This window comes from Neopsephotus bourkii, unplaced genomic scaffold (assembly GCF_033783945.1).
Source record: "Neopsephotus bourkii isolate Nb327-2 ecotype Australia unplaced genomic scaffold, CSIRO-AGI_Nbou_v1 NB_1332, whole genome shotgun sequence".
In the NCBI taxonomy this organism is placed as follows: Eukaryota; Metazoa; Chordata; class Aves; order Psittaciformes; family Psittacidae; genus Neopsephotus; species Neopsephotus bourkii.
In genome coordinates, this window is record NW_026901812.1 from 23325 (window position 1) to 46795 (window position 23471).

At 53.3% G+C, this 23471-nt stretch overlaps 2 protein-coding genes across 2 annotated transcripts; one reads left to right on the forward strand and one right to left on the reverse strand.

The window, feature by feature from the left end:
- The first annotated feature begins 372 nt into the window (after positions 1-372).
- On the forward strand, positions 373-9783 carry LOC133219244 (N6-adenosine-methyltransferase catalytic subunit-like). The gene is made up of 11 exons (XM_061366422.1): positions 373-499; positions 1692-1927; positions 2186-2578; positions 3457-3632; positions 4030-4267; positions 6163-6350; positions 7069-7107; positions 7672-7780; positions 8495-8560; positions 8665-8777; positions 9657-9783. Exons 1-11 carry the CDS (start codon positions 406-408, stop codon positions 9766-9768), a joined length of 1764 nt encoding a protein of 587 aa, XP_061222406.1. The 5' UTR covers positions 373-405; the 3' UTR covers positions 9769-9783.
- Positions 9784-11216: 1433 nt separating this feature from the next.
- Positions 11217-21314, reverse strand: TOX4 (TOX high mobility group box family member 4). Its single transcript, XM_061366423.1, has 11 exons — positions 21207-21314; positions 20059-20179; positions 19820-19929; positions 18687-18983; positions 18422-18425; positions 16981-17183; positions 13809-13880; positions 12945-13136; positions 12801-12863; positions 12020-12171; positions 11217-11283 (listed from the first exon to the last, which is right to left on the reverse strand). Exons 1-11 carry the CDS (start codon positions 21312-21314, stop codon positions 11217-11219), a joined length of 1389 nt encoding a protein of 462 aa, XP_061222407.1.
- Between the last annotated feature and the right edge of the window lie 2157 nt (positions 21315-23471).

Sequence of the window (23471 nt, forward strand, 5' to 3'; positions counted from 1 at the left end):
GCGGCGGTCGCTATGGAGATAGGGGAGCGCGGCCGTTGCCATGGCGATACGCGACAGCCCTCAAGATGGCGGCTGTCGCGAAAGAGACGGCGTAAAGCGGCTGCACCCTCTCTAAAGATGGCGACCGTTGCCATGACGATAAGCGCCAGCTTCAAAAATGGCGGTCGTTGCTATGACGATAAGCGCCAGCCCTCAAGATGGCGGCTGCCGTTACTGAGGCGCTGCCAGCTCTAAAGATGGCGGCCCGTTGCCATGACGATCCGCCTTCCCCAGCGGTCACTTCCGCTTCCGGCTCCGTGAGGGGAAGGCGGCGGGGCCTACCCCGGTTAGGCCGCATCCCGGGATCGCAGAGGCCCGATCCCGTTGATCCCGGTGCCCGATCCCGTTGATCCCGGTGCCGGCGCCATGTCGGACACGTGGAGCTCCATCCAGGCCCATAAGAAGCAGCTGGATTCGCTGCGGGAGCGGCTGCAGCGGCGGAGGAAGCAGGACCCGCTGGGTGATTAACGGGGGGGGTTAATGAGGGGTAATTAAGGGGTTAATGAGGGGGGAATGGTGTTAATGAGGGTAAGGGGGCGATTAATGGGGTTAATGAGGGGTAAGGGGGTGATTAATGTGGTTAGTGAGGGGGAATGGGGCAAATAATGGGGTTAATGAGGGGGAATGGGGGAATTAATGGGGTTAATGAGGGGCAAGGGGGTGATTAATGTGGTTAATGAGGGTAAGGGGGTAATTAATGGCGTTAATGAGGGGGAATGGTGCAATTAATGGGGTTAATGAGGGGGAATGGGGTAATTAATGGGGTTCATGAGGGGGAATGGGGGAATTAATGGGGTTAATGAGGGGGAATGGGGAATTAAGTGGGTTAATGAGGGGGAATGGGGAATTAAGTGGGTTAATGAGGGGGAATGGGGAATTAATGGGGTTAATGAGGGGGAATGGGGGAATTAATGGGGTTAATGAGGGGGAATGGGGCAATTAATGGGGTTAATGAGGGGGAATGGGGTAATTAATGGGGTTAATGAGGGGGAATGGTGTTAATGAGGGGGAATGGGGGAATTAAGGGGGTTAATGAGGGGGAATGGGGCAATTAATGGGGTTAATGAGGGGGAATGGGGAATTAATGGGGTTAATGAGGGGGAATGGGGAATTAATGGGGTTAATGAGGGGGAATGGGGCAATTAATGGGGTTAATGAGGGGTAAGGGGGTAATTAATGGGGTTAATGAGGGGGAATGGGGGAATTAAGTGGGTTAATGAGGGGTAAGGGGGGAATTAATGGGGTTAATGGGGTTAATTAAGGGGTTTAATGAGGTAAATGGGATTAATGAGGATTAATTAAGAGGCTAATGGCCATTAATGAGGGCTAATGGCAATTGATAAGGATAATTATGGGGGTTAATGGCCCTGAATAGCATTAATTAGGGGGTTTATAGCCATTAATGGGGTTTAATGGCAATTAATACGGTTAATTGGGGGGTTAAGGGGGTTAGTGGTTTTAATTACAGGGTTTATAGCCATTAATGGGGTTTAATGTCAATAAGGTTAATTAGGGGGGTTAAGGGGGTTAATGGCTTTAATTAGGGGCTTAATGGCCCTTAATGAGGCTTAAATGCCCTCACTGGGGGGTCCTGGCTTAATGAGGGTGTTCATTAACCCCTATTAATGAGCCCCTCCCCGTCTTCCCCCCAGACCCCACCCCCCCTCGCACCTCCAGCCCGGCCCCTCCACCTCCCTCCTCCTCCTCCCCCCCTCCCTCCTCCTCCTCCTCAGTGACGTCATCGCTGACGTCATCCTCGCGCCGCCCCGCCCCCGATGACGTCACCGCCTGCGACCCCGCCCTCGAGCGCCGCCTCCTCCTCCTCCTCGCCGACCCCCCCCTCCCGCTGCCGGCCGACGCCGAGGCCCTCTGCCGCGTCATGGCCGCCGTGAGTGACGTCACTTCCTGCCGCGGCGGCCATCTTGGGGTCACCACTTCCTGCCTTCCTGTCTTATAGGCAGCTATAGAAGGGGTCTATGGGGGGGGCGTGGTTAATGTATGATGACATCATCTCCATAGATGGGGTTTATTCGTCCCTATAGGATGACATCACCTCCATAGATGGGGTTCTATTGGTCCCCATAGGATGCCGCCATTCCCTCAAAGGGGGGCGTGGCCTGATGACCTCCCATTGCCCCGCCCACAGGATGACGTCACGGCCCCGCCCCCGCCCCGGCACGCCGTTGAGAGCCTCCTGCAGAAGTTTGCGGCCCAGGAGCTCATCGAGGTGCGCCGGGGGCTCTTAGCCCCGCCCACCGATGACGTCATTTCCGGCTCCGCCCCCATCATGGTGGTGACCTACGCCGACCGCTCCAAGCTGAGCGCCATGATGATGACGTCACCGCCGGCGGCGGCGGGGGGGAGGAGGAGGAAGGCGGAGCAAGATGGCGGCGTTGCCACGGCGACGATGGGGGAAGGAGGAGGAGGAGGGGAAGGGAAGGAGGGGGTGAAGAGAGCGCGCAAGATGGCGTCGGACGTGGACCTGGAGATCGAGAGCCTCCTGAGTCAGCAGTCCACTAAGGAGCAGCAGAGCAAGAAGGTAGGGGGGACAAGATGGCCGCCGGGGGGGGGGGAACGCGTATACAAGATGGCCGCCGTGGGGGGGACACATATACAAGATGGCCGCCGGGGAGGGGGGGGAACGCGTACACAAGATGGCCGCCGTGGGGGGGACACATATACAAGATGGCCGCCGTGGGGGGGGGACACATATACAAGATGGCCGCCATGGGGACACACATTTAAGATGGCCGCCGTGGGACACACACTCACATATCCAAGATGGCCGCCGTGGAGACACACATCCAAAATGGCCGCCATGGGGGAGGCACATATCCAAAATGGCCGCCATAGGGGAGACACATACCCAAGATGGCCGCCATCAGGACATATATCCAAGATGGCCGCCATGGGGGAGACACATATTCAAGATGGCCGCCATCAGGACATATATCCAAGATGGCCGCCATGGGGGAGACACAGGTCCAAGATGGCCGCCATGGGGGCACATATCCAAGATGGCCGCCATGTGGGAGGCACATATCCAAGATGGCCGCCATGGGGGGCACATATCCAAGATGGCCGCCATGGGGGGGCACATATCCAAGATGGCCGCCAGGGGGGGCACATATCCAAGATGGCTGCCATCAGGACACATATCCAAGATGGCCTCCATGGGGGAGGCACATATCCAAGATGGCCGCCACGGGGGACACACATCCAAGATGGCAGCCATGGGGGGCAGACATATCTAAGATGGCTGCCATGAGGAGGACACATCCAAGATGGCCGCCATGGGAAGGGGATACATGGTCAATGGGGATCCATCAATGGGGATCCATGAATGGGGTCTCTGGGGCTGTGTCTATGGGGCAGGGCTGTGTCTATGGGGCAGGGCTGTGTCTCCCTATGGGGCAGGTGAGCCAGGAGATCCTGGAGCTGCTCCACAGCACCACGGCCAAGGAGCAATCCATGGTGGACAAGTTCCGGTCCCGGGGCCGGGCCCAGGTCCAGGAGTTCTGCGAGCACGGGACCAAGGAGGAGTGCGTGAGGGGGAGCGGGGGGCAGAGGCCCTGCCCGAGGCTGCACTTCCGGTGAGGGGGGAGGGGCGACGGGGGGAGGGGCAGCAATGGGGGGAGGGGCATCTATGGGGAGGGATCCATAGGGACACCCATAGACCTATAGGGATACCCATAGACCCATAGGGATACCCATAACGACATGGAGATACCCATAGGGACACCAATAGACCCATAGGGACACCAATAGACCCATAGGGACACCCATAGACCCATAGGGATGTCCATAGGGATGTCCATAGACCCATAGATCCATGTTCTCCACCCATAGACCCATAGACCCATGTTCTCCACCCATAGACCCACATTCTCCACCCACAGACCCACAGCTCCATCTCCCTATTACCAAACACCCCCAAACGGCCCCAAAACCCCCTGGTTTCACCCCAAAACCCCCCCTCCTGCCCCATAGCCGCATCATCAACAAGCACACGGACGAGTCCCTTGGGGACTGCTCCTTCCTCAACACCTGCTTCCATATGGACACCTGCAAGTACGTGCACTACGAGATCGACGCCGGCCCCATAGCGCCGCCCCATAGCCCGCCCCACACCTCTGCCCCACGGCAGACCCGGAGCCCCCCCCCCAAGGAGCTGGTCCGGCCCCCCGGGGGGAGCGATGCTGGGGCCGATCGGCTCTTCCCACCGCAGGTAATGGGGGTTAATGGGATCAATGGGGATCAATGGGATGGGGATCAATGGGGATGGGGATCAATGGGGATCAATGGGGATGGGATTGGGAGGGGATTGGGTTGGAACTGGGGAGAAATTGGGAGGGATTTTGAGGGATTCGGCAGAATTTGAAAGGTTTTGGTTCGGATTTTGGGGAAATTTTGATGGATTTGGAAAATTCTGACAGATTTGAAGAAATTTTGAGATATTCTGAGAAATTTTGATGAATTTGTCAGAATTTGAGAGGTTTTGATCGAAATTTTGGAGAAATTTGCAGGGATTTTGAGAAACCTTGACGGATTTTGAGAAATTTTGTGCGATTTTGATGGATTCAGCAGAATTTGAAAGTTTTTGTTGTAATTTTGGACAAAATCTGATGAATTTTGATGAATTCATTAGAATTTGAGAGGTTTTTGTTGGAATTTTGTTGAAATTCTGATGGATTTGTAGAAATCCTGCTAGATTTTTATAAATTCCGATGGATTTCGATGAATCTGTCAGAATTTGAGAGGTTTCTGTTGTAATTTTGGGTAAATTTTAATGGATTTTGAGAAATTTTGATGGATTTTGAGAAATTCTGATGGATTCGTCAGAATTTGAGAGGTTTTGGTTGGAATTCTGGATAAATTTTGATAGATATTGATAAATTCTGATCGATTTTGATGAATCCATCAGAATTCGAGCGCTTTCTATTGTAACTTTATTGAAATTCTGTTGGATTTTGACAAATTTTGCTGGATATTGATAAATTCCGAGTAATTTCACCGAACCCATCAGCATTGGAACCGTTTCCATAGTAATTTTCTTAAAATTTTTCCACCCGCGCACGACCCCTTCCGTATTTTTCACATTTTTGCCCCTCACCTCCCCCACCCCCATTTCTGTTGTAATTTTCTTAAAATTCCTCCGCCTGCGCACGACCCCCTCCGTATTTTTCACAAATGTTGCCCCTCCCCCCCCCATTTCCATTGTAATTTTCTTAAAATTTTTCCACCCGCGCACGACCCCCTCCGTATTTTTCACAAATGTTGCCCCGCCCCCACCCGTTTCCGTTGTAATTTTCTTAAAATTTTTCCACACGCGCACGACCCCCTCTGTATTTTTCACAAATGTTGCCCCTCCCCCCCCACCCATTTCCATTGTAATTTTCTTAAAATTTTTCCACACGCGCACGACCCCCTCTGTATTTTTCACAAATGTTGCCCCTCCCCCCCCACCCGTTTCCGTTGTAATTTTATTAAAATTCCTCCACCCGCGCACGACCCTCCGTATTTTTCACAAATGTTGCCCCTCCCCTCCCCCACCCCCATTTCCGTTGTAATTTTCTTAAAATTTCTCCACCCGCGCACGACCCCCTCCGTATTTTTCACAAATGTTGCCCCTCCCCCACTTATTTCCATTGTAATTTTTTTAAAATTTCTCCACCCGCGCACGACCCCCTCCGTATTTTTCACAAATGTTGCCCCTCCCCCACTCGTTTCCATTGTAATTTTATTAAAATTTTTCCACCCGCGCACGACCCCCTCCGTATTTTTCACAAATGTTGCCCCTCCCCCACCCGTTTCCGTTGTAATTTTCTTAAAATTCCTCCACATGCGCACGACCCCCTCCGTATTTTTCACAAATGTTGCCCCTCCCCCACCCCATTTCCCCTCCCCCACCCGTTTCCATTGTAATTTTATTAAAATATTTCCACCCGCGCACGACCCCCTCTGTATTTTTCACAAATTTTGCCCCTCCCCCACCCCCATTTCCATTGTAATTTTCTTAAAATTCCACCCGCGCACCACCTCTGTATTTTTCACATTGTTGCCCCTCCCCCACCCCATTTCCCCTCCCCCCCCCCCCCCCCCATTTCCCCCCCCCCATTGCAGTGGATCTGCTGCGACATCCGGTACCTGGACGTGAGCATCCTGGGTAAGTTCTCGGTGGTGATGGCCGACCCCCCCTGGGACATCCACATGGAGCTGCCCTATGGGACCCTCACCGACGATGAGATGCGGCGCCTCAACATCCCCGGCCTGCAGGATGAGGGCTTCCTCTTCCTCTGGGTCACCGGAAGGTCTGACCCCCACTGAAATGGCGGGGGGGGGGGGGGGGGGTCCATTGGGGTCTTAGAATGGGGGGGTTCCATTGGGGTCTTCCATTGGGATCTTCCATTGGGGTCTTAGAATGGGGGGGTCCATTGGGGTTGTCCATTGATATCCTCCATTGGGGTCTTCCATTGGGATCTTCCATTGGGGTCGCCATTGGGGTCTTCTATTGGGGTCTTACATTGGGGGGTCCATTGGGGTCTTCCATTGGGGGGTCCATTAGGGGGGTCCGTTGGGGTCTTCCATTTGGGATCTTCCATTGGGGTCTTCCATTGGGGGGGTCCATTGGGGTCTCCATTGGGGTCTCCATTGGGGTCTTCCATTGGGGGGTCCATTGGGGGGGTCCATTGGGGGGGTCCATTGGGGGGTTCCATTGAGGTCTCCATTGGGTTCTTCCATGGGGGGGTCCATTTGGGTCTTCCATTGGGGTCTTCCATTGGGGAGTCCATTCGGGGGGTCCATTGGGGGGTTCCATTGAGGTCTCCATTGGGGCCTCCATTGGGGTCCCCCAACCCCATCAGGGCCCCAAACCCCCCTTAGATACCCTCAAACCCCCTTTATTGTCCCCAAATCCCCTTTATTCACCCCAAACCCCCTTTATTCACCCCAAAAACCCCTTTATTGACCCAAAACCCCCCTTTTTGACCCCAAAACCCCCTTGGTGACCCCAATCCCTCCTCTCCACAGGGCCATGGAGCTGGGCCGCGAATGCCTCAACCTCTGGGGGTGAGTTTTGATGTTCTGAGCTCCCCAAAATCACCGTTTTTCACCCCAAAATGACCCAAAATCGCTTTTTCATCCAAAATGATCCAAAATAGCCCTTTTTCACTCCAAAATGACCCAAAATCACCGTTTTTCACCCCAAATGACGCAAAATCGCTTTTTTTCACCCCAAATGACCCAAAATCATCGTTTTTCACCCCAAATGACGCAAAATCGTTTTTTTCACCCCAAATGACCCAAGATCGCCCTTTTTCACCCCAAAATTGCCATTTTTCACCCCAAAATGACCCAAAATCAGTTTTTACCCCAAAATTACCCAAAATCACCCTTTTTCACCCCAAAATGACCCAAAATTGCTTTTTCACCCAAAATGACCCAAAATCACCCTTTTTCACCCCAAAATCGCCGTTTTCACCCCAAATGACCCAAAATTGCCCTTTTTCACCCTAAATGACCCAAAATCACCTTTTTACACCCCAAAATCGCCATTTTTCACCCCAAATGACCCAAAATCGCTTTTTCACCCCAAATGACCCAAAATCGCGGTTTTTTCCCCCAAACGGGCAGGTACGAGCGGGTGGATGAGATCATCTGGGTGAAGACCAATCAGCTGCAGCGAATCATCCGCACCGGCCGCACCGGGCACTGGCTCAACCACGGCAAGGAGCACTGCTTGGTATGGGGGGAAAACGGGCGATTTTGGGTCTTTTGGGGTGAAAAAGGGGGATTTGGGGTCTTTTGGGGTGAAAAAGGGGGATTTTGGGTCTTTTGGGGTGAAAAAGGGGGATTTTGGGTCTTTTGGGGTGAAAAAAGGGGGATTTTGGGTCTTTTGGAATGAAAAAGGGGAATTTTGGTTCTTTTGGGGTGAAAAAGGGGGATTTTGGGTCTTTTGGGTGAAAAAGGGGGATTTGGGGTCTTTTGGGGTGAAAATGGCGATTTTGGGTCATTTGGGGTGAAAAAGGGGGATTTAGGGTCTTGGGGTGGAAAAGGGGGATTTTGGGTCTGGGAGGGGGGTTTTGGGGTGGAAAAGGGGGATTTTGGGTCTGGGAGGGGGTTTTGGGGTGGAAAAGGGGGATTTTGGGTCCAAGAGGGGGGTTTTGGGGTGGAAAAGGGGGATTTTGGGGTGGAAAAGGGGGATTTTGGTGTCCTGGACTGGGCTTTTGGGGTGGAAAAGGGGGATTTTGGGTCCAAGAGTGGGGTTTTGAGGTGGAAAAGGGGGATTTTGTGTTCCGAAAGGCCTATTTTGGGTTCAGAAAGGCAGATTTTGGGTTCAGAAAGGCAGATTTTGGGTACAGAAAGGCCGATTTTGGGTACAGAAAGGCAGATTTTGGGTTCGGAAATGCAGATTTTGTCTCATTTTGGGTCAAAACCCCCCATTTTTCCCTATGAGGTCGGGGTGAAAGGCAACCCCCAAGGCTTCAACCGGGGCTTGGACTGCGACGTCATCGTGGCCGAGGTGACGCCCTTTAAACCCCAGCCAATCACAGCCGCCGCCGCTGATGACGTCATTGGCGGCGTCATTTGCATATGCTAATGAGGGCGTCGGTGTCGACCAATCAGGTGCGGTCGACGAGCCACAAGCCGGATGAGATCTATGGGATGATCGAGAGGCTCTCGCCCGGCACGCGCAAGATCGAGCTCTTCGGGCGGCCCCACAACGTCCAGCCCAACTGGTAATTAGCATCTCATTAGCATATAATTAACATCTCATTAGCATCTGATTAACGGGGGATTGATAGCTCGCTAATAGGTGCTTAATAGCGCGATAATGGTTAATCTATAGTGGGTAATAAATAGGTTGGGAATGGGTGATAATAGTGCGGTAATGGGGAATTAATAGGGAATTAATGGAGAATTAATGGATCGGTAATAGATTGGTGATGGATAATTAATGAGGGTGAATTGATAGGTTGGTAATGGGTGATTAATGGATAATTGATGGCTTGGTAATAGGTCAGATGGATAATTAGTAATTAATGGGTAACTGATACCTCAGTAATGGGTAATTAATAACTAATTAATAGCTTGCTAATAGCTCATGATGGATAATTAGTAATTAATGGCTAATTAATAGCACAATAATGGCTATTCAAGATCTAATTAATGCCTAATTAATAGCTCAGTAATGGCTAATCAGTAACTAATTATGACAAATTAATAATTGAGTAATGGCTCTTCAAGAACTAATTAATTGTTAATATCTTGTTATTAGCTCGGTAATGGCTAATTAATAACCAATTAATGGCTAATTAATAGCTCAGTAATGGCTATTCAAGAACTAATTCATGGATAATTAATAGCTTGTTAATAGCTCAGTAATGGCTATTCAAGAACTAATGAATGACTAATTAATACCTATTAATAGACTGATAGATGAATGAATGCCCCTAGCTAAGGAATGCCCCCAATGAATCAATGATCGACCCTAATGAATGAATGACCATCATTAATGAATCAATGACCCCAATTACCTCATTAATGACCCTAATGAGTTAATTAACGATGCTAATGAGATAGTTAATGGTTATTAATGGCTATTAATTAATTACCAGGATCACGCTGGGGAACCAGCTGGACGGGATCCACCTGCTGGACCCGGACGTGGTCGCTCACTTCAAGCGGCTCTACCCCGACGGCGTCATCTCCAAGCCCAAAAACCTCTAGTTTGGGGGCCCGATTTTGGGTCAAAAAACGGCGATTTTGGGGCCGCAATAAAGGGCAATGCGGGGGGAAGGCTCCGGGTGTGTTTGTTATGGGGGGGAAGGGGGTTTTGGGGGGAAAAAGGAGAGTTTTGGGGTGACAAAAGGTGGGGTGGGGGGAGATCGTTTTGGGGGCTAAAAACCCCATTTTTGGGGTTAAAAAGCCCATTTTTGGGGCTAAAATGCCCATTTTGGGGGGCTAAAAAGCCCATTTTGGGGGGTTCAGAGACTGGTTTCTGGGGTGAAAAAGAACATTTTTAGGGTTAGAAAAGCAGGGTTTTGGGGTGAAAAAGATCATTTTGGGGCTAAAAAGCCCATTTTTGGGGGCTAGAAATTCCATTGTAGGGGTCTAAAGCCTGGTTTTGGGGTGAAAAAGAACATTTTGGGGGCTATAAAATCTGGATTTAGGGGTGAAAAAGATCATTTTGGGGCTAGAAAGCCCATTTTGGGGTGTAAAATGTCCATTTTTGGGGTCTAAAGCCTGGTTTGGGGGTAAAAAAGAATGTTTTGGGGGCTAAAAAGCTCGTTTTGGGGCATCCAAATCCCATTTTTGGGGCTAAAAACCCCATTTTTGGGGATCCAAACCCTGTTTTTTGTGCTCCAAGACCTGGTTTTGGGGTTAAAAAGCCCATTTTTGGGGTTCCATACCTTGTTTCTTGTCCTCCAAGATGCAGTTTTGGGGCTAGAAAGCCCATTTTTGGGGTTCCAAAGGCCGGTTTTGGTGCCAAAAGATACAGTTTTGGTCCTCCAGGACCCATTTTTGGGGTGCAAACACGCATTTTTCGGTCCCCAAGCCCCATTTTTGGGGTAAAACCACTCAGTTTTGGGTCAACTCCCCCATTTTTAGCCCCCCCAAGCCCCATTTTCGGGGCAACCCCCCCCATTTTTGGCCCTTCCAGACCCATTTTTGGGGTGAAACTCCCCAGTTTTAGGTCCCCAAGCCCATTTTGGGGTCAAAACCCCCTATTTTGGGGTCAAAACCCCCCATTTTTAGTTCCCCAAGCCCCATTTTTGGGTCTCCAACCCCATTTTTGGGGTGAAAACGCCTATTTTTAGGTCCCCGAGCCCCATTTTTAGGCCTCCAACGCCCATTTTGGGTCGAAACCCCCTATTTATGGGTCGAAAACCCCATTTTTGTGTCCCCAAGCCCCATTTTTGGGTGAAACCCCCTATTTTTGGGACTAAAAACCCCGTTTTTGGCTCAACCCCCCCTATTTTTGGGTCGAGAAACCCCATTTTTCGGTCCCCAAGCCCCATTTTTGGGTCAAAACCCCCCTTTTTTGGCCCTTTTTCCCCCCCAACCACACCCGAAGGCTCCTGCACCCCTTTAATACGAACCAGGGCACAAAGGGGGGGTCTATGGGGGGGTGGAGGGCGCCCCATGAGTGCCTATGGGGGGGGTGGGGGAGGGGCTCACTTGACGAAGACGACGCTGTTGGGGCCGGCGTTGCGGGCGGCGAGCCAGGCCAGGAACACGTCCCTGCGGTTTGGGGCGAAAAAGGGCGATTTTGGTTAAAAATGGGGTTTTTGGTTAAAAAGGGCTTTTTTTTGGGGGAAAAAAGGGGTTTTGGGTGGAAAAAGGGGGTTTTGGGGGAAAAAGGGGGTTTTTGGCCCGTTTTTGGGTGGTTTGGGGGTGGTTTTGTCTGTTTTGGGGGGTTTTGGGCTGGTTTTGCCCATTTATGGGTGTTTTGGGGCTGTTTTGGGGTGGTTTGGGGCCATTTTTGGCCGTTTCTGGGTGGTTTAGGGGTGGTTTTGTCTGTTTTGGGGGGGTTTTAGGGCTGGTTTTGCTCATTTCTGGATATTTGCGGCCATTTTGGGGTGGTTTTGCTCATTTATGGGTGTTTTGGGGCTGTTTTGGGGTGGTTTGGGGCCATTTTTAGCTGTTTCTGGGCTGGTTTTGCAAGTTTTTGGCGGTTTCTGGGTGTTTTGGGGCTGGTTTTGCTCATTTCTGGGGATTTTGGGGTCGTTTTTGGGTGATTTCGGGCCATTTTTTCCCGTTTCTGAGTGTTTTTGGCCTGATGTTGCTCATTCTGGGTGTTTTGGGGCCATTTTTGGCCATTTCTTGGTGTTTTGGGGCTGGTTTTGCTCATTTGAGTGTTTTGGAGCTGGTTTGGGGCCATTTTTGCCCGTTTCTGGGTGTTTTGAGGCCGTTTTTGGGTGTTTCTGGGTGTTTTGGGGGTGTTTTTGGGGTGTTTTTGGGTGTTTTGGGTACCCACCGGCAGTGCCTGACCACGCACTCGCTGCTGCAGTATTCCTCATCCCAGTCCCCGCTGGCCACGGGCGCGTTCCCGCATCCCGCCCGGATGCAGCGTGCGGGGGGGGGGTCCTCGGGTACCAGCTCCACGGCCAGGCCCGGGGGGGACTCGGCCTGCGGGGGGGGGGGATGGGAACAGCATCGGGGACCATTGAGCCCCATTGAACCCCATTAAAATCCCACTGAACCCCATTAAATCCCATTGGATCCCAATGAATCCTATGGAAATCCCAAATCCACCCAAATTCCCTCCAAAATCCACAATTTCCCCCCAAATTCCCCCCAAATTCCTCCCAAATCCACGATTTCCCTCCAAATTCCACCAAACACCCCGAAAATTCCTCAAAATTCCCCCAAAATCCCAGCAAACCCCCAAATCCACGATTTCCCCCCAAAATTCCCACCCAGTTTCCCCCAAACACCCCCAAATCAGCCCAAATTCCTCCCAAATCCACAATTTCCCCCCAAATTCCACCAAATTCCCCCCAAATCCCTCCTAAATCCAGCAAATTCCCCATAATTCCTCCAAAATTCCCCCCAAATCAGCCCAAATTCCTCCCAAATCCACAATTTCCCCCCAAAATCCCACCAAATTCCCCCCAATTCCGCCCAAATCCACAATTTCCCCCAAAATCCCACCAAACACCCCCAAAATTCCCCTTTAAATGCACAATTTCCCCCAAAATCCACAATTTCCCCCCAAAATCCCCCAATTTCCCCCCTATCCCCCCCCCATTCCTCACCTCTCCACCAAACTCCCCCCCCACCATCTCCACCACCTCCTCCTCTTCCTCCTCCTCCTCCTCCTCCTCCTTCTTCTCTCCTCCATCCTCTCCATCCTTCCCCTCCCCCCCCACTCCTCCTCCCAGTGCCGGTACTGGTGGTACTGGTGCCGATGCCGATGATGACGTCACCACCGGCGCCGCCAGCACGCGGAGGGGGGGCAGGATCTTGATGTGCAGGGGGGGGGTCCCCGGCGCTGGCGTTGCCACGGGCAACGTGAGGCGCAGGCGGGGGGGGGGCGCCGTCGCCGTGGCAACCGCGGATGCCGTGGCAACGGGGACCGGATGCTGCATGGCCTGGAGAGGGGGCGGAGCTTGCAACAGCGCCCCCCCTTGGATGGGAGGAGCGGGGACCGGCGGGGGCATCTGTTGTAATGGTGGCGGGTGGAGGCGCGGCGGCGGTACTGGTGGTACTGGTTGTACTGGTGGTACTGGTTGTACTGGTGGCGGTGGGGGTCGCGGTGGGACCGGGATGACGGCGAGGACGGAGGGAGCAAGGAGGAGTTGGGTGATGGGGGGGGAGGAGGGGGAGGGGGATGGGGATGGGGTGGGGGAGGGGGGGGAGGAAGGGGGTGGGGGTGGGGGAGGGGTGTCGGTGTCGGGGGCGTCGGAGGTCTGGAAGAGAAAAAGGGGGGGAAAAGGAGATTAATGGTAAAATGGGGGTGGGGGACCCAAAAAGGGGGGAATTTGACCCAAAATTAGGGTGGATTTAACACAAAACACATCCATGGTGGGGAAGAAGTGGTTGTAACAATGGGGGACCCAAAAAGGGGGGAATTTGTCCCAAAATTGGGGTGGATTTAACATACAATGCATCTATGGTGGGTAAGGAATGGTTATAACAATGGGGGACCCAAATTGGGATGAATTCACCCCAAAACTCATTGGTGTTAAAAAACTGTTAATTCCATCCATAGTAGCCCCAAAAAGTGATGAATTCAGCCCAAATCCCGGCCCCATGGGACGCACCAGCACAGCGCGGTAGGCGGCCAGGGCCTTCAGGTATTCCTTCTTGGCTGCCTCCGTCTTCCTCTTGTACACCTGGAAAAGGGGGGGAATCAGATGGAATTTGGCCAAATGCCACCCAAATTGAATGAAATTCGGCCAAAATTCATCAAATTGCTGAAAATTCCACCAAAATCGCACCAAATTTGACCAAAATTCATCAAATCGCTGAAAATTCCACAAAAAACGCACAAAATTTGACCAAAATGCATCAAATTGCTGAAAATTCCACCAAAATTGCACCAAATTTGACCAAAATTCATCAAATCGCTGAAAATTCCACCAAAATTGCACCAACTTTGACCAAAATTCATCAAATTGCTGAAAATTCCACCAAAATCGCACCAAATTTGACCAAAATTCATCAAATTGCTGGAAATTCCACCAAAATCGCACCAAATTTGACCAAAATGCATCAAATCGATGAAAATTCCACAAAAAACGCACAAAATTCCACCAAACTTCGTCAAATTGCTGAAAATTTCACCAAAACTCCACCAAAACTCGTCAGTCTCACAGAATTCCACCAAAATTGTACCAAATCCCAGCCAAAATCATTGAATCGCCCAGAATTCCACCAAAATCGCACCAAATTCCACCAAAATTCACCAGATCTCCCAAAATTCCACCAAAATTGTGCCAAATTTCACCCAAATCCATCAAATCACCCCAAATTCTGCCAAAATTGTACCAAAACTCACCCAAATTCATCAAATCTCCCCAAATTCCACCAAAATTGCCCCAAATTTCACCCAAATTTATCAAATCCCAGCTCCCACCAGAATTTATCAAATCCCCCAAAATTCCACCAAAATTATACCAAATTTCACCAAAATTCATCAGATCCCTCCCAATGACCCCAATGGTGACCCCAATGACCCAATGATGACCCCAATGCTGATCCCAATGATCTCAATGACCCCAATGATGCCCCGAACGCTGCTCCCAGTGCCTCTCCCAGTGCTCCCAGTACCTCCCAGTACCCCCCCGGACCTGTTTCTGCTCCTCCCCGAGGCTGTCCCACATGGAGGCCACGATCTTGGAGACCTCCCCGAAGGTGGCGTTGGGGTTCTGGGCCCCCATGACCCCAATGATGACCCCAATGATGACCCCAGTGCCACTCCCAGTACCTCCAGTGCCGCTCCCAGTGCTCCCAGTGCTGCTCCCAATGATCTCAATGACCCCAATGATGACCCCAGTGCCGCTCCCAGTGCTCCCAGTACCTCCCAGTCCCCCCCCGGACCTGTTTCTGCTCCTCGCCGAGGCTGTCCCACATGGAGGCCACGATCTTGGAGACCTCCCCGAAGGTGGCGTTGGGGTTCTGGGCCCCCATGACCCCAATGATGACCCCAATGATGACCCCCATGACCCCAGTGCCGCTCCCAGTGCCCCCAGTGCCGCTCCCAGTGCTCCCGTGGCTCCCAGTGCTCCCAGTGCTGCTCCCAATGATCTCAATACCCCAATATGCCCTCTCCCAGTGCTCCCAGTACCTCCCAGTACCCCCCCGGACCTGTTTCTGCTCCTCCCCGAGGCTGTCCCACATGGAGGCCACGATCTTGGAGACCTCCCCGAAGGTGGCGTTGGGGTTCTGGGCCCCCATGACCCCAATGATGACCCCAATGATGACCCCAATGACCCCAGTGCCGCTCCCAGTGCTCCCAGTGCCGCTCCCAGTGCTCCCAGTGCCGCTCCCAGTGCTCCCAGTGCCCCCAGTGCCGCTCCCAGTGCCCCCAGTGCTGCTCCCAGTGCTCCCGGTGCCGCTCCCAGTGCTCCCAGTGCTGCTCCCAATGATCTCAATAACCCCAATGATGCCCTGAACGCCGCTCCCATTGCTCCCAGTGCTCCCAGTACCTCCCAGTACCCCCCCGGACCTGTTTCTGCTCCTCCCCGAGGCTGTCCCACATGGAGGCCACGATCTTGGAGACCTCCCCGAAGGTGGCGTTGGGGTTCTGGGCCCCCATGACCCCAATGATGACCCCAATGACCCCAATGATGACCCCAATGATGACCCCAATGATGACCCCAATGACCCGATGACGACCCCAGAGCTGCTCCCAATGACCCCAATGCTGATCCCAATGACCTCAATGACTCCAATGGTGCCCCGAACGCTGCTCCCAGTGCTCCCAGTGCCACTCCCAGTGCCCCCAGTGCCGCTCCCAGTACCTCCAGTGCCGCTCCCAGTGCTCCCAGTGCTGCTCCCAATGATCTCAATGACCGCAATGATGACCCCAGTCCCTCTCCCATTGCTCCCAGTACCTCCCAGTACCCCCCGGACCTGTTTCTGCTCCTCCCCGAGGCTGTCCCACATGGAGGCCACGATCTTGGAGACCTCCCCGAAGGTGGCGTTGGGGTTCTGGGCCCCCATGACCCCAATGATGACCCCAATGATGACCCCAATGACCCCAGTGCCGCTCCCAGTGCTCCCAGTGCCTCTCCTAGTGCTCCCAGTGTCCCTCCCAGTGCTGCTCCCAATGATCTCAATGACTGCAATGATGACCCCAGTGCCTCTCCCAGTGCTCCCAGTACCTCCCAGTGCCCCCCCGGACCTGTTTCTGCTCCTCCCCGAGGCTGTCCCACATGGAGGCCACGATCTTGGAGACCTCCCCGAAGGTGGCGTTGGGGTTCTGGGCCCCCATGACCCCAATGATGACCCCAATGACCCCAGTGTTGCTCCCAGTGCTCCCAGTGCCGCTCCCAATGATCTCAATAACCCAATGACCCTGACGCCCCAGTGCTGCTCCCAGTACCCCAATGCTGTCCCATGTCCCAATGAGGCCAATGGGCCCCGAACGTTGCTCCCATGCCCATGTGTTGCTCCCAGTGCTCCCAGTGCCGCTCCCAGTGCTCCCAGTGCCGCTCCCAGTGCTCCCAGTGCTGCTCCCAATGATCTCAATGACCGCAATGATGACCCCAGTCCCTCTCCCATTGCTCCCAGTACCTCCCAGTACCTCCCAGTGCCCCCCCGGACCTGTTTCTGCTCCTCCCCAAGGCTGTCCCACATGGAGGCCACGATCTTGGAGACCTCCCCGAAGGTGGCGTTGGGGTTCTGGGCCCCCATGACCCCAATGATGACCCCAATGATGCCCCGAACGCCACTCCCAGTGCTCCCAGTACCTCCCAGTACCCCCCGGACCTGTTTCTGCTCCTCCCCGAGGCTGTCCCACATGGAGGCCACGATCTTGGAGACCTCCCCGAAGGTGGCGTTGGGGTTCTGGCCCTTGATGGCGGCCTGGGTGTCCCGGAAGAAGAGGGCGTAGGCGGACACCGGCTTCTGGGGCTCGTTGGGGTCCTTCTTCTTCTTGGCCTTCTTGGGGGGCTTCCCTCGGCGGGGGGGGTCTGTGGGGTGAGGGGGGGGAGGGGGCGGGAAGGGGGGAGGGGGGAGGGGGCTGGGGGGCTGTGGGGGGAGGGGAGAGAAGGGGGTGGGGAATAATGAGAAATTAGAAGGGAAGTGGGGGAATAATGAAAAAATAGAAAGAAATTAGGGAAAATGATGAAAAATTAAAAGGGAATTGGGGGAAATAACAAAAAATAGAAAGAAATTAAGGGAAATTTTGAAAAATTTGAAGGGAATTGGGGAAAATAACAAAAAAAGAGAAGGGAATTGAGGAAATGACAAAAAATCAGAAGGAAATTATGGAAAATAAGAAAAAAAAATCAGGGAAAATTATGAAAAGTTAGAAGGGAATTAAGAGAAATAGAAAGAAATAACGAAAAATTTTAGAAAAATTACAAAAGAATTGCGGAAATGACAAAAAGCCAAAAGGAAATTATGGAAAATTTGAAATAATTGGGTAAGATTATGAAAAATTAGAAGGGAAGAAGAGAAATAAAACAATAGAAGAAAATTGGAAAAATTATGAAAAATTAGAAGGGAATTGGGCAAAATTAGAAAAAAATAGAAGGGAATTGGGGAAATAACAAAAAACAGAAAGAAATCAGGGAAAATTTTGGAAAATTAGAAGGGAATTGGGGAAATAACAAAAAATAAAAGGGAATTGGCGAAAATTATGAAAAATTGAAAAAAATTGGAGGAAATAAAAAGGAAATCTCAGAAAATTAGAAAATGTTACAAAGAAATAGGCGAAATTATGAAAAATTAGAAGAAAATGGAGAGAAATTATGACATGTTGAAAGAAATTGAGAAAATAACAAAAATTTGAAGGGAATTGGGGAAAATTAGAAAAAAATTAGAAAAAAATAGAAGAAATTTAGGGGAAATAATAAAAAATTAGAAAGAAATTACGGAAAACAATAAAAAAATTAGAAGGAAACTCAAAATTACAAAAATATTGAAAAAAATTGGGGAAGATTAAAGAAAATCAAACAAAATCAGAAGAAATGGGGGATAATGGGGTCAATTGCAAAGAAATTGAAAAAAATGGCGGAAAATCGAAGGGAATTGGGGAAAATCAAAGAAAATTGGGAAAATCCAAAGGAAATGGGGGAAAAAAAGAGGTAAGCCAAAGGAAATAAGGGAAAACCAAAAGAAATTGGGGAAAAATGAGGAAAACTGAAGTGCATTGGGGAATACAAGAAGAAAATGGGGAAAACTGACAAAAAATAAAGGAATCCACAATTCTGGGCATAAAAACAACCATTTTGGGCAGCAAAACACCATTTTCAGCACCAAAACCATCATTTTTGGCCCCAAAACCATCATTTTGGCCCCAAAACCATCATTTTCACCCCCAAAACCACTTCAACGAAAATCCCCCAAAACCTGGGGCGTTTTTCCCCGAAAAAAAGCCAATTTTGGGCCATTTTTGGCCAATTTTAGGCCATTTTGGGCCAATTTTAGGCCATTTTGGGCCAATTTTAGGCCATTTTGGGGCTCCTCACCCTCCGGAACTCCTCGGCCTCCTCCTCATGCCCGGAGCCTGCAGGCGATGGGGGGGGCGAGATCCGCTCCTCCGGTGCCGCCGGTGCTGATTGGCTGGGCGGGGGGGTACCCCCGCTAGATCCCGGCGTCCCATTGGCTCCCAGGCTGAGCCCCAGCTGAGAGCTGAGCTCTGATTGGTCGATGGTGGTCAGCTGACCCGGGGCCAGCAGCCCCCCTGGGCTCAGGGCTGCCATGGGGACGTCGATGGTGACGGGGGGGGCGGTGCTGTACTGGGGGCTCATGGTGTGCTCCAGCTCCTGCGGGACGGGCACCCCAAAAATGTCTTTTTTCACCCCAAAAATGCCCTTGGGGGCCAAAAACGCCTTTGGGGTGCTCAAAACAGCTTTTTTTGCACCAAAACCGGCTTTGTGGCATCTAAAAATGCCCCTTTTTACCCCAAAAATGCCTGTGACCCCAAAACCCCTTTTTCCACCCCAAAAACGCGCTTTTTCCCACTGAAAATGCCTTTTTCCACCCCAAAAACGCTTTTTTCTGTTTGGGGTGTGGTTTGTGGTGGGTTTTTTTGTGTTTGTGGTTGTTTTTTTTTTTGTGTTTTTTGTTTTTTTTTCCACCCCAAAAACCTTTTTTCCACCCCAAAATCCCTCTTGTGACCCCCAAACCCATTTCCCCCCCATTTCCCCCCTATTTCCCCACATACCCAATTCCCCCCTATGTCTCCCCATATCCCACCCCATATCCCATGCCATATCCCCCCCCACCCCATTGTCCCCTTATCCCCCTTATATCCCACCCCATTTCCCCCTCATTCCCATCCCATATCCCCCCTTATCCCCCATAACCCCCCCATATCCCCTATAACCCCCTATTTCCCCCCATAGACCCCCATAGAGCCCTATGGCGCCCCCTAGCGGCCACCCCGTGCCGCGCTCCCCAGCACCATTGACACTCAATGGAAGCGGCTCCCCATAGACCCCCATAGACCCCCATAGAGCCCCATAGACCCCCATAGACCCCCCATAGCCCCCCATAGACACCCCCATAGACCCCCCATAGACCCCCCATAGACCCCCATAGACCCCCATATCCCCCCCTTATCCCCCCCTTATCCCCCCATACCCATCGCCCCCATTACCATGGCCAGCCCCCCCGCCAGCAGCCCCGCTCCTTGCTCCATGAGCCCGTGCCCCATGGCCATATCCAAGGCCTGCACCCCCCCATAGGGCCCGGTGCTGCCGCTGTTGGGGGGGGGGGGCTGATGATGGTGGTGATGGTGGTGATGGTGATGATGGGAGGGGGGCGGCGGCGGGGGAGGGGCAGGGAAAGGGGGCTCCGCAGCCCCTCCCCCGCTCCCTGTGGGTGCCCCTCCCCCCCCTCCTCCTGGCTCCCCCAGGTCCTCGAAGTGCCCCACGGAGACGGGCAGGGAGGGGTCGGGCTCCAGGGAGATGGGGGGCAGCTCGAACTCCTCGTCCCCCAGGCTCGGGGTGTGGAACGTCTGTGGGGAGAGATAGAGGGGTCTATGGGGGGATATGGGGGGATATGGGGGGGGTATGGGGGTCTATGGGGGGGATATGGGGGGTCTATGGGGGGATATGGGGGTCTATGGGGGGTCTATGGGGGGATATGGGGGTCTATGGGGGGGATATGGGGGTCTATGGGGGGGATATGGGGGTCTATGGGAGGGATATGGGGGGTCTATGGGGGGTCTATGGGGGTCTATGGGGGGTCTATGGGGGTCTATGGGGGTCTATGGGGGGTCTATGGGGGTCTATGGGGTTCTATGGGGGGTTATGGGGGTCTATGGGGGGCTATGGGGGTCTATGGGGGGTCTATGGGGGTCTATGGGGGTCTATGGGGAGCCGCTTCCATTGAGTGTCAATGGTGCTGGGGAGCGCGGCACGGGGTGGCCGCTAGGGGGCGCCATAGTGCTCTATGGGAGTCTATGGGGGGATATGGGGGGTCTATGGGGGTCTATGGGGGGGCTATGGGGGGGCTATGGGGGGATATAGGGATGGGGGGAAATCGGGGTATAGGGGTGGATATAGGGGGGTATGGGGGGTATATGGGGGGATATAGGGAGCATTGGGGCATAGGGGAGCAATGGGGGTATATGGAGGGATATGGGGGGAATGGGGGCTGTAGGGCAAATGGGGGTATAGAGGGAATGGGGGCTATGGGGGGATATGGGAGTGATGGAGTAATTGGGGTAAGGGGGCAATGGGGGTCTATGGGGTAATAGGGGGCTATGGGGGTAATGGGGGTCAATGGGGCACTAGGGGTCTATGGGGCAATGGGGGTCTATGGGGTTAACGAGGCAACAGAGATCTATGGGGGTTTAAAGTGTCCATGGGGGCAATGGGGGTCTGTGGGGCAATGGGTTTAATAGGGTTCTAGGGCTCCCTATAGGATCTATGGAGACAATAGGAAACAATAGGATCTATGGGTCTTTATGGGTCCCTATGGGTCTCTATGTGTCCCTATGGGTCTCTATGGGTCCCTATGGGTCCCGCCCCATGCCTTACCTCGGCGCCGGTGAGGAAGGGGTGCCCGGTGCCGGTGATGGCCAGGTAATTGTCACTGCCCCCCGGGAACTGTGGGGAGAGCAGCGCGGCACTGGGATAGTGCCCCATAGCAGCCCCATGGCCACCCCATAGACACCCATAGACACCCATAGCCACCCCATAGCCACCCATAGACACCCCATAGTCACCCATAGACACCCATAAACACCCATAGCAGCCCCATAGCCACCCCATAGCCACCCATAGACACCCCATAGCCACCCATAGACACCCATAGACACCCATAGCAGCCCCATAGCCACCCCATAGACACCCATAGACACCCCATAGCCACCCATAGACCCCCCATAGCCACCCCATAGCCACCCATAGCCACCCATAGACCCCCCATAGCCACCCCATAGCCACCCATAGACATCCCATAGACACCCATAGCCACCCATAGACACCCATAGCCACCCATAGCCCCCCCTTGGACACCCATAGCCACCCCATAGCCACCCCATAGATACCCATGGCTGCCCCATAGACACCCATAGCCACCCCATAGACAACCATAGCCACCCCATAGCCCCCCTTAGACACCCATAGCTGCCCTATAGCCCCCCATAGCTGCCCATAGCCACCCCATAGCTCCCCATAGACACTCCATAGCCACCCATACCCGCCTCATAGCCCCCATTCCCGCCCCCATTCCCGCCTCATAGCCCCCATTCCCGCCTCACAGCCCCCATTCCCGCCCCATAGCCCCCATTCCCGCCTCCATTGCCTCATAGCCCCCATACCCGCCTCCATAGCCCCCATAGCCCCCATTCCCGCCTCATAGCCCCCATTCCCGCCCTCATTGCTCCATAGCCCATTCCCGCCTACAGCCCCCATTCCCGCCTCATAGCCCCCATTCCGCTCCATTCCCGCCTCATAGCCCCCATTCCCGCCCCCATTCCCGCCTCATAGCCCCCATTCCCGCCTCATAGCCCCCATTCCCGCCTCATAGCCCCCATTCCCGCCTCCATTCCCGCCTCATAGCCCCCATTCCCGCCTCATAACCCCCATTAACGCCCCATAACCCCCATTAACACCCCATAGCCCCCATTCCCGCCCCATAACCCCCATTAACGCCCCATAGCCCCCATTAACACCCCATAGCCCGCATTCCCGCCCCATAACCCCCATTAACGCCTCATAGCCCCCATTAACACCCCATAGCCCGCATTCCAGCCCCATAACCCCCATTAACACCCCATTCCCGCCCCATTCCCCTTCACCTCCATTGCTCCTCCGTCGCCCGCCCTCCGTCCCCTCAGCGCGCCGCGCCGGAAGCCCGCTCCTTCTCTTCCTGTCCCTTCAATACCATAGAGACCATGCGGCGCGCCCGTACACTAACGTGGTTGGAGGACCGAGCTAGAGCGCCGCCCGAAAGCGGAAGTGAGTAAAGGGCGGAAGGGGAATAGGAAGGGGGGGGGGGGGGGAGATCCCGGACCGGAAGCCGGCGGGAGGAGCAGTAGAGGCGGCGCCCGCCGGCGGGGCTAGAGCGGCCCCCGCGGGGCGCGTGACGGCGTCATGGCGCGCGCGGGAAGTCGGCCGGTAACGTCATCGAGGGCGACATAAAGGGAGGGAGGGGGCCTATGGGGGGGAATATGGGGCGCTATGGGGGGGATATGGGGTGCTATAGGGGTCTATGGAGGGGATATGGAGTAGTATAGGGGGACTATGGGGTGCTATAGGGGTCTATGGAGGGGATATGGGGAGCTATAGGGGTCTATGGAAGGGATATGGGGTAGTATAGGCAGGCTATGGGGTGCTATAGGAGTCTATGGGGGGATATGGAGGTATAGGGGGATATGGGGTGCTATAGGGGTCATGAGGGGATATGGGGAGCTATAGGGGTCTATGGAAGGGATATGGGGTGTATAGGCAGGCTATGGGGTGCTATAGGGTTATGGGGGGATATGGAGTAGTATGGGGGACTATGGGGTGCTATAGGGGACTATGGAGGGGATATGGGGAGCTATAGGGGTCTATGGAAGGGATATGGGGTAGTATAGGCAGGCTATGGGGTGCTATAGGAGTCTATGGAGGGGATATGGAGTAGTATAGGGGGACTATGGGGTGCTATAGGGGTCTATGGAGGGGATATGGGGAGCTATAGGGGTCTATGGAAGGGATATGGGGTAGTATAGGCAGGCTATGGGGTGCTATAGGGGTCTATGGAGAGAATATGAAGCAGTATAGGGGGGATATGGGGCACTATAGGGGTCTATGGGG

Bases quoted from the DNA above. Each gene is read 5' to 3' on its own strand.
- LOC133219244 (XM_061366422.1), top strand. From the start codon at position 406: ATGTCGGACACGTGGAGCTCCATCCAGGCCCATAAGAAGCAGCTGGAT. The intron at 1,928-2,185 runs GTGAGTGACGTC...CCCCGCCCACAG, and splicing joins TCTGCCGCGTCATGGCCGCC to GATGACGTCACGGCCCCGCC. The intron at 6,351-7,068 runs GTCTGACCCCCA...TCCTCTCCACAG, and splicing joins TTCCTCTGGGTCACCGGAAG to GGCCATGGAGCTGGGCCGCG.
- TOX4 (XM_061366423.1), bottom strand. From the start codon at position 21,314: ATGGGGCACTATCCCAGTGCCGCGCTGCTCTCCCCACAGTTCCCGGGG. The intron at 18,984-19,819 runs GTAATGGGGGCG...CCCGTCCCGCAG, and splicing joins TGGCGGGGGGGCTGGCCATG to GAGCTGGAGCACACCATGAG. The intron at 12,172-12,800 runs GTGAGGAATGGG...CCCCCCCCGCAG, and splicing joins GGGGGGAGTTTGGTGGAGAG to GCCGAGTCCCCCCCGGGCCT.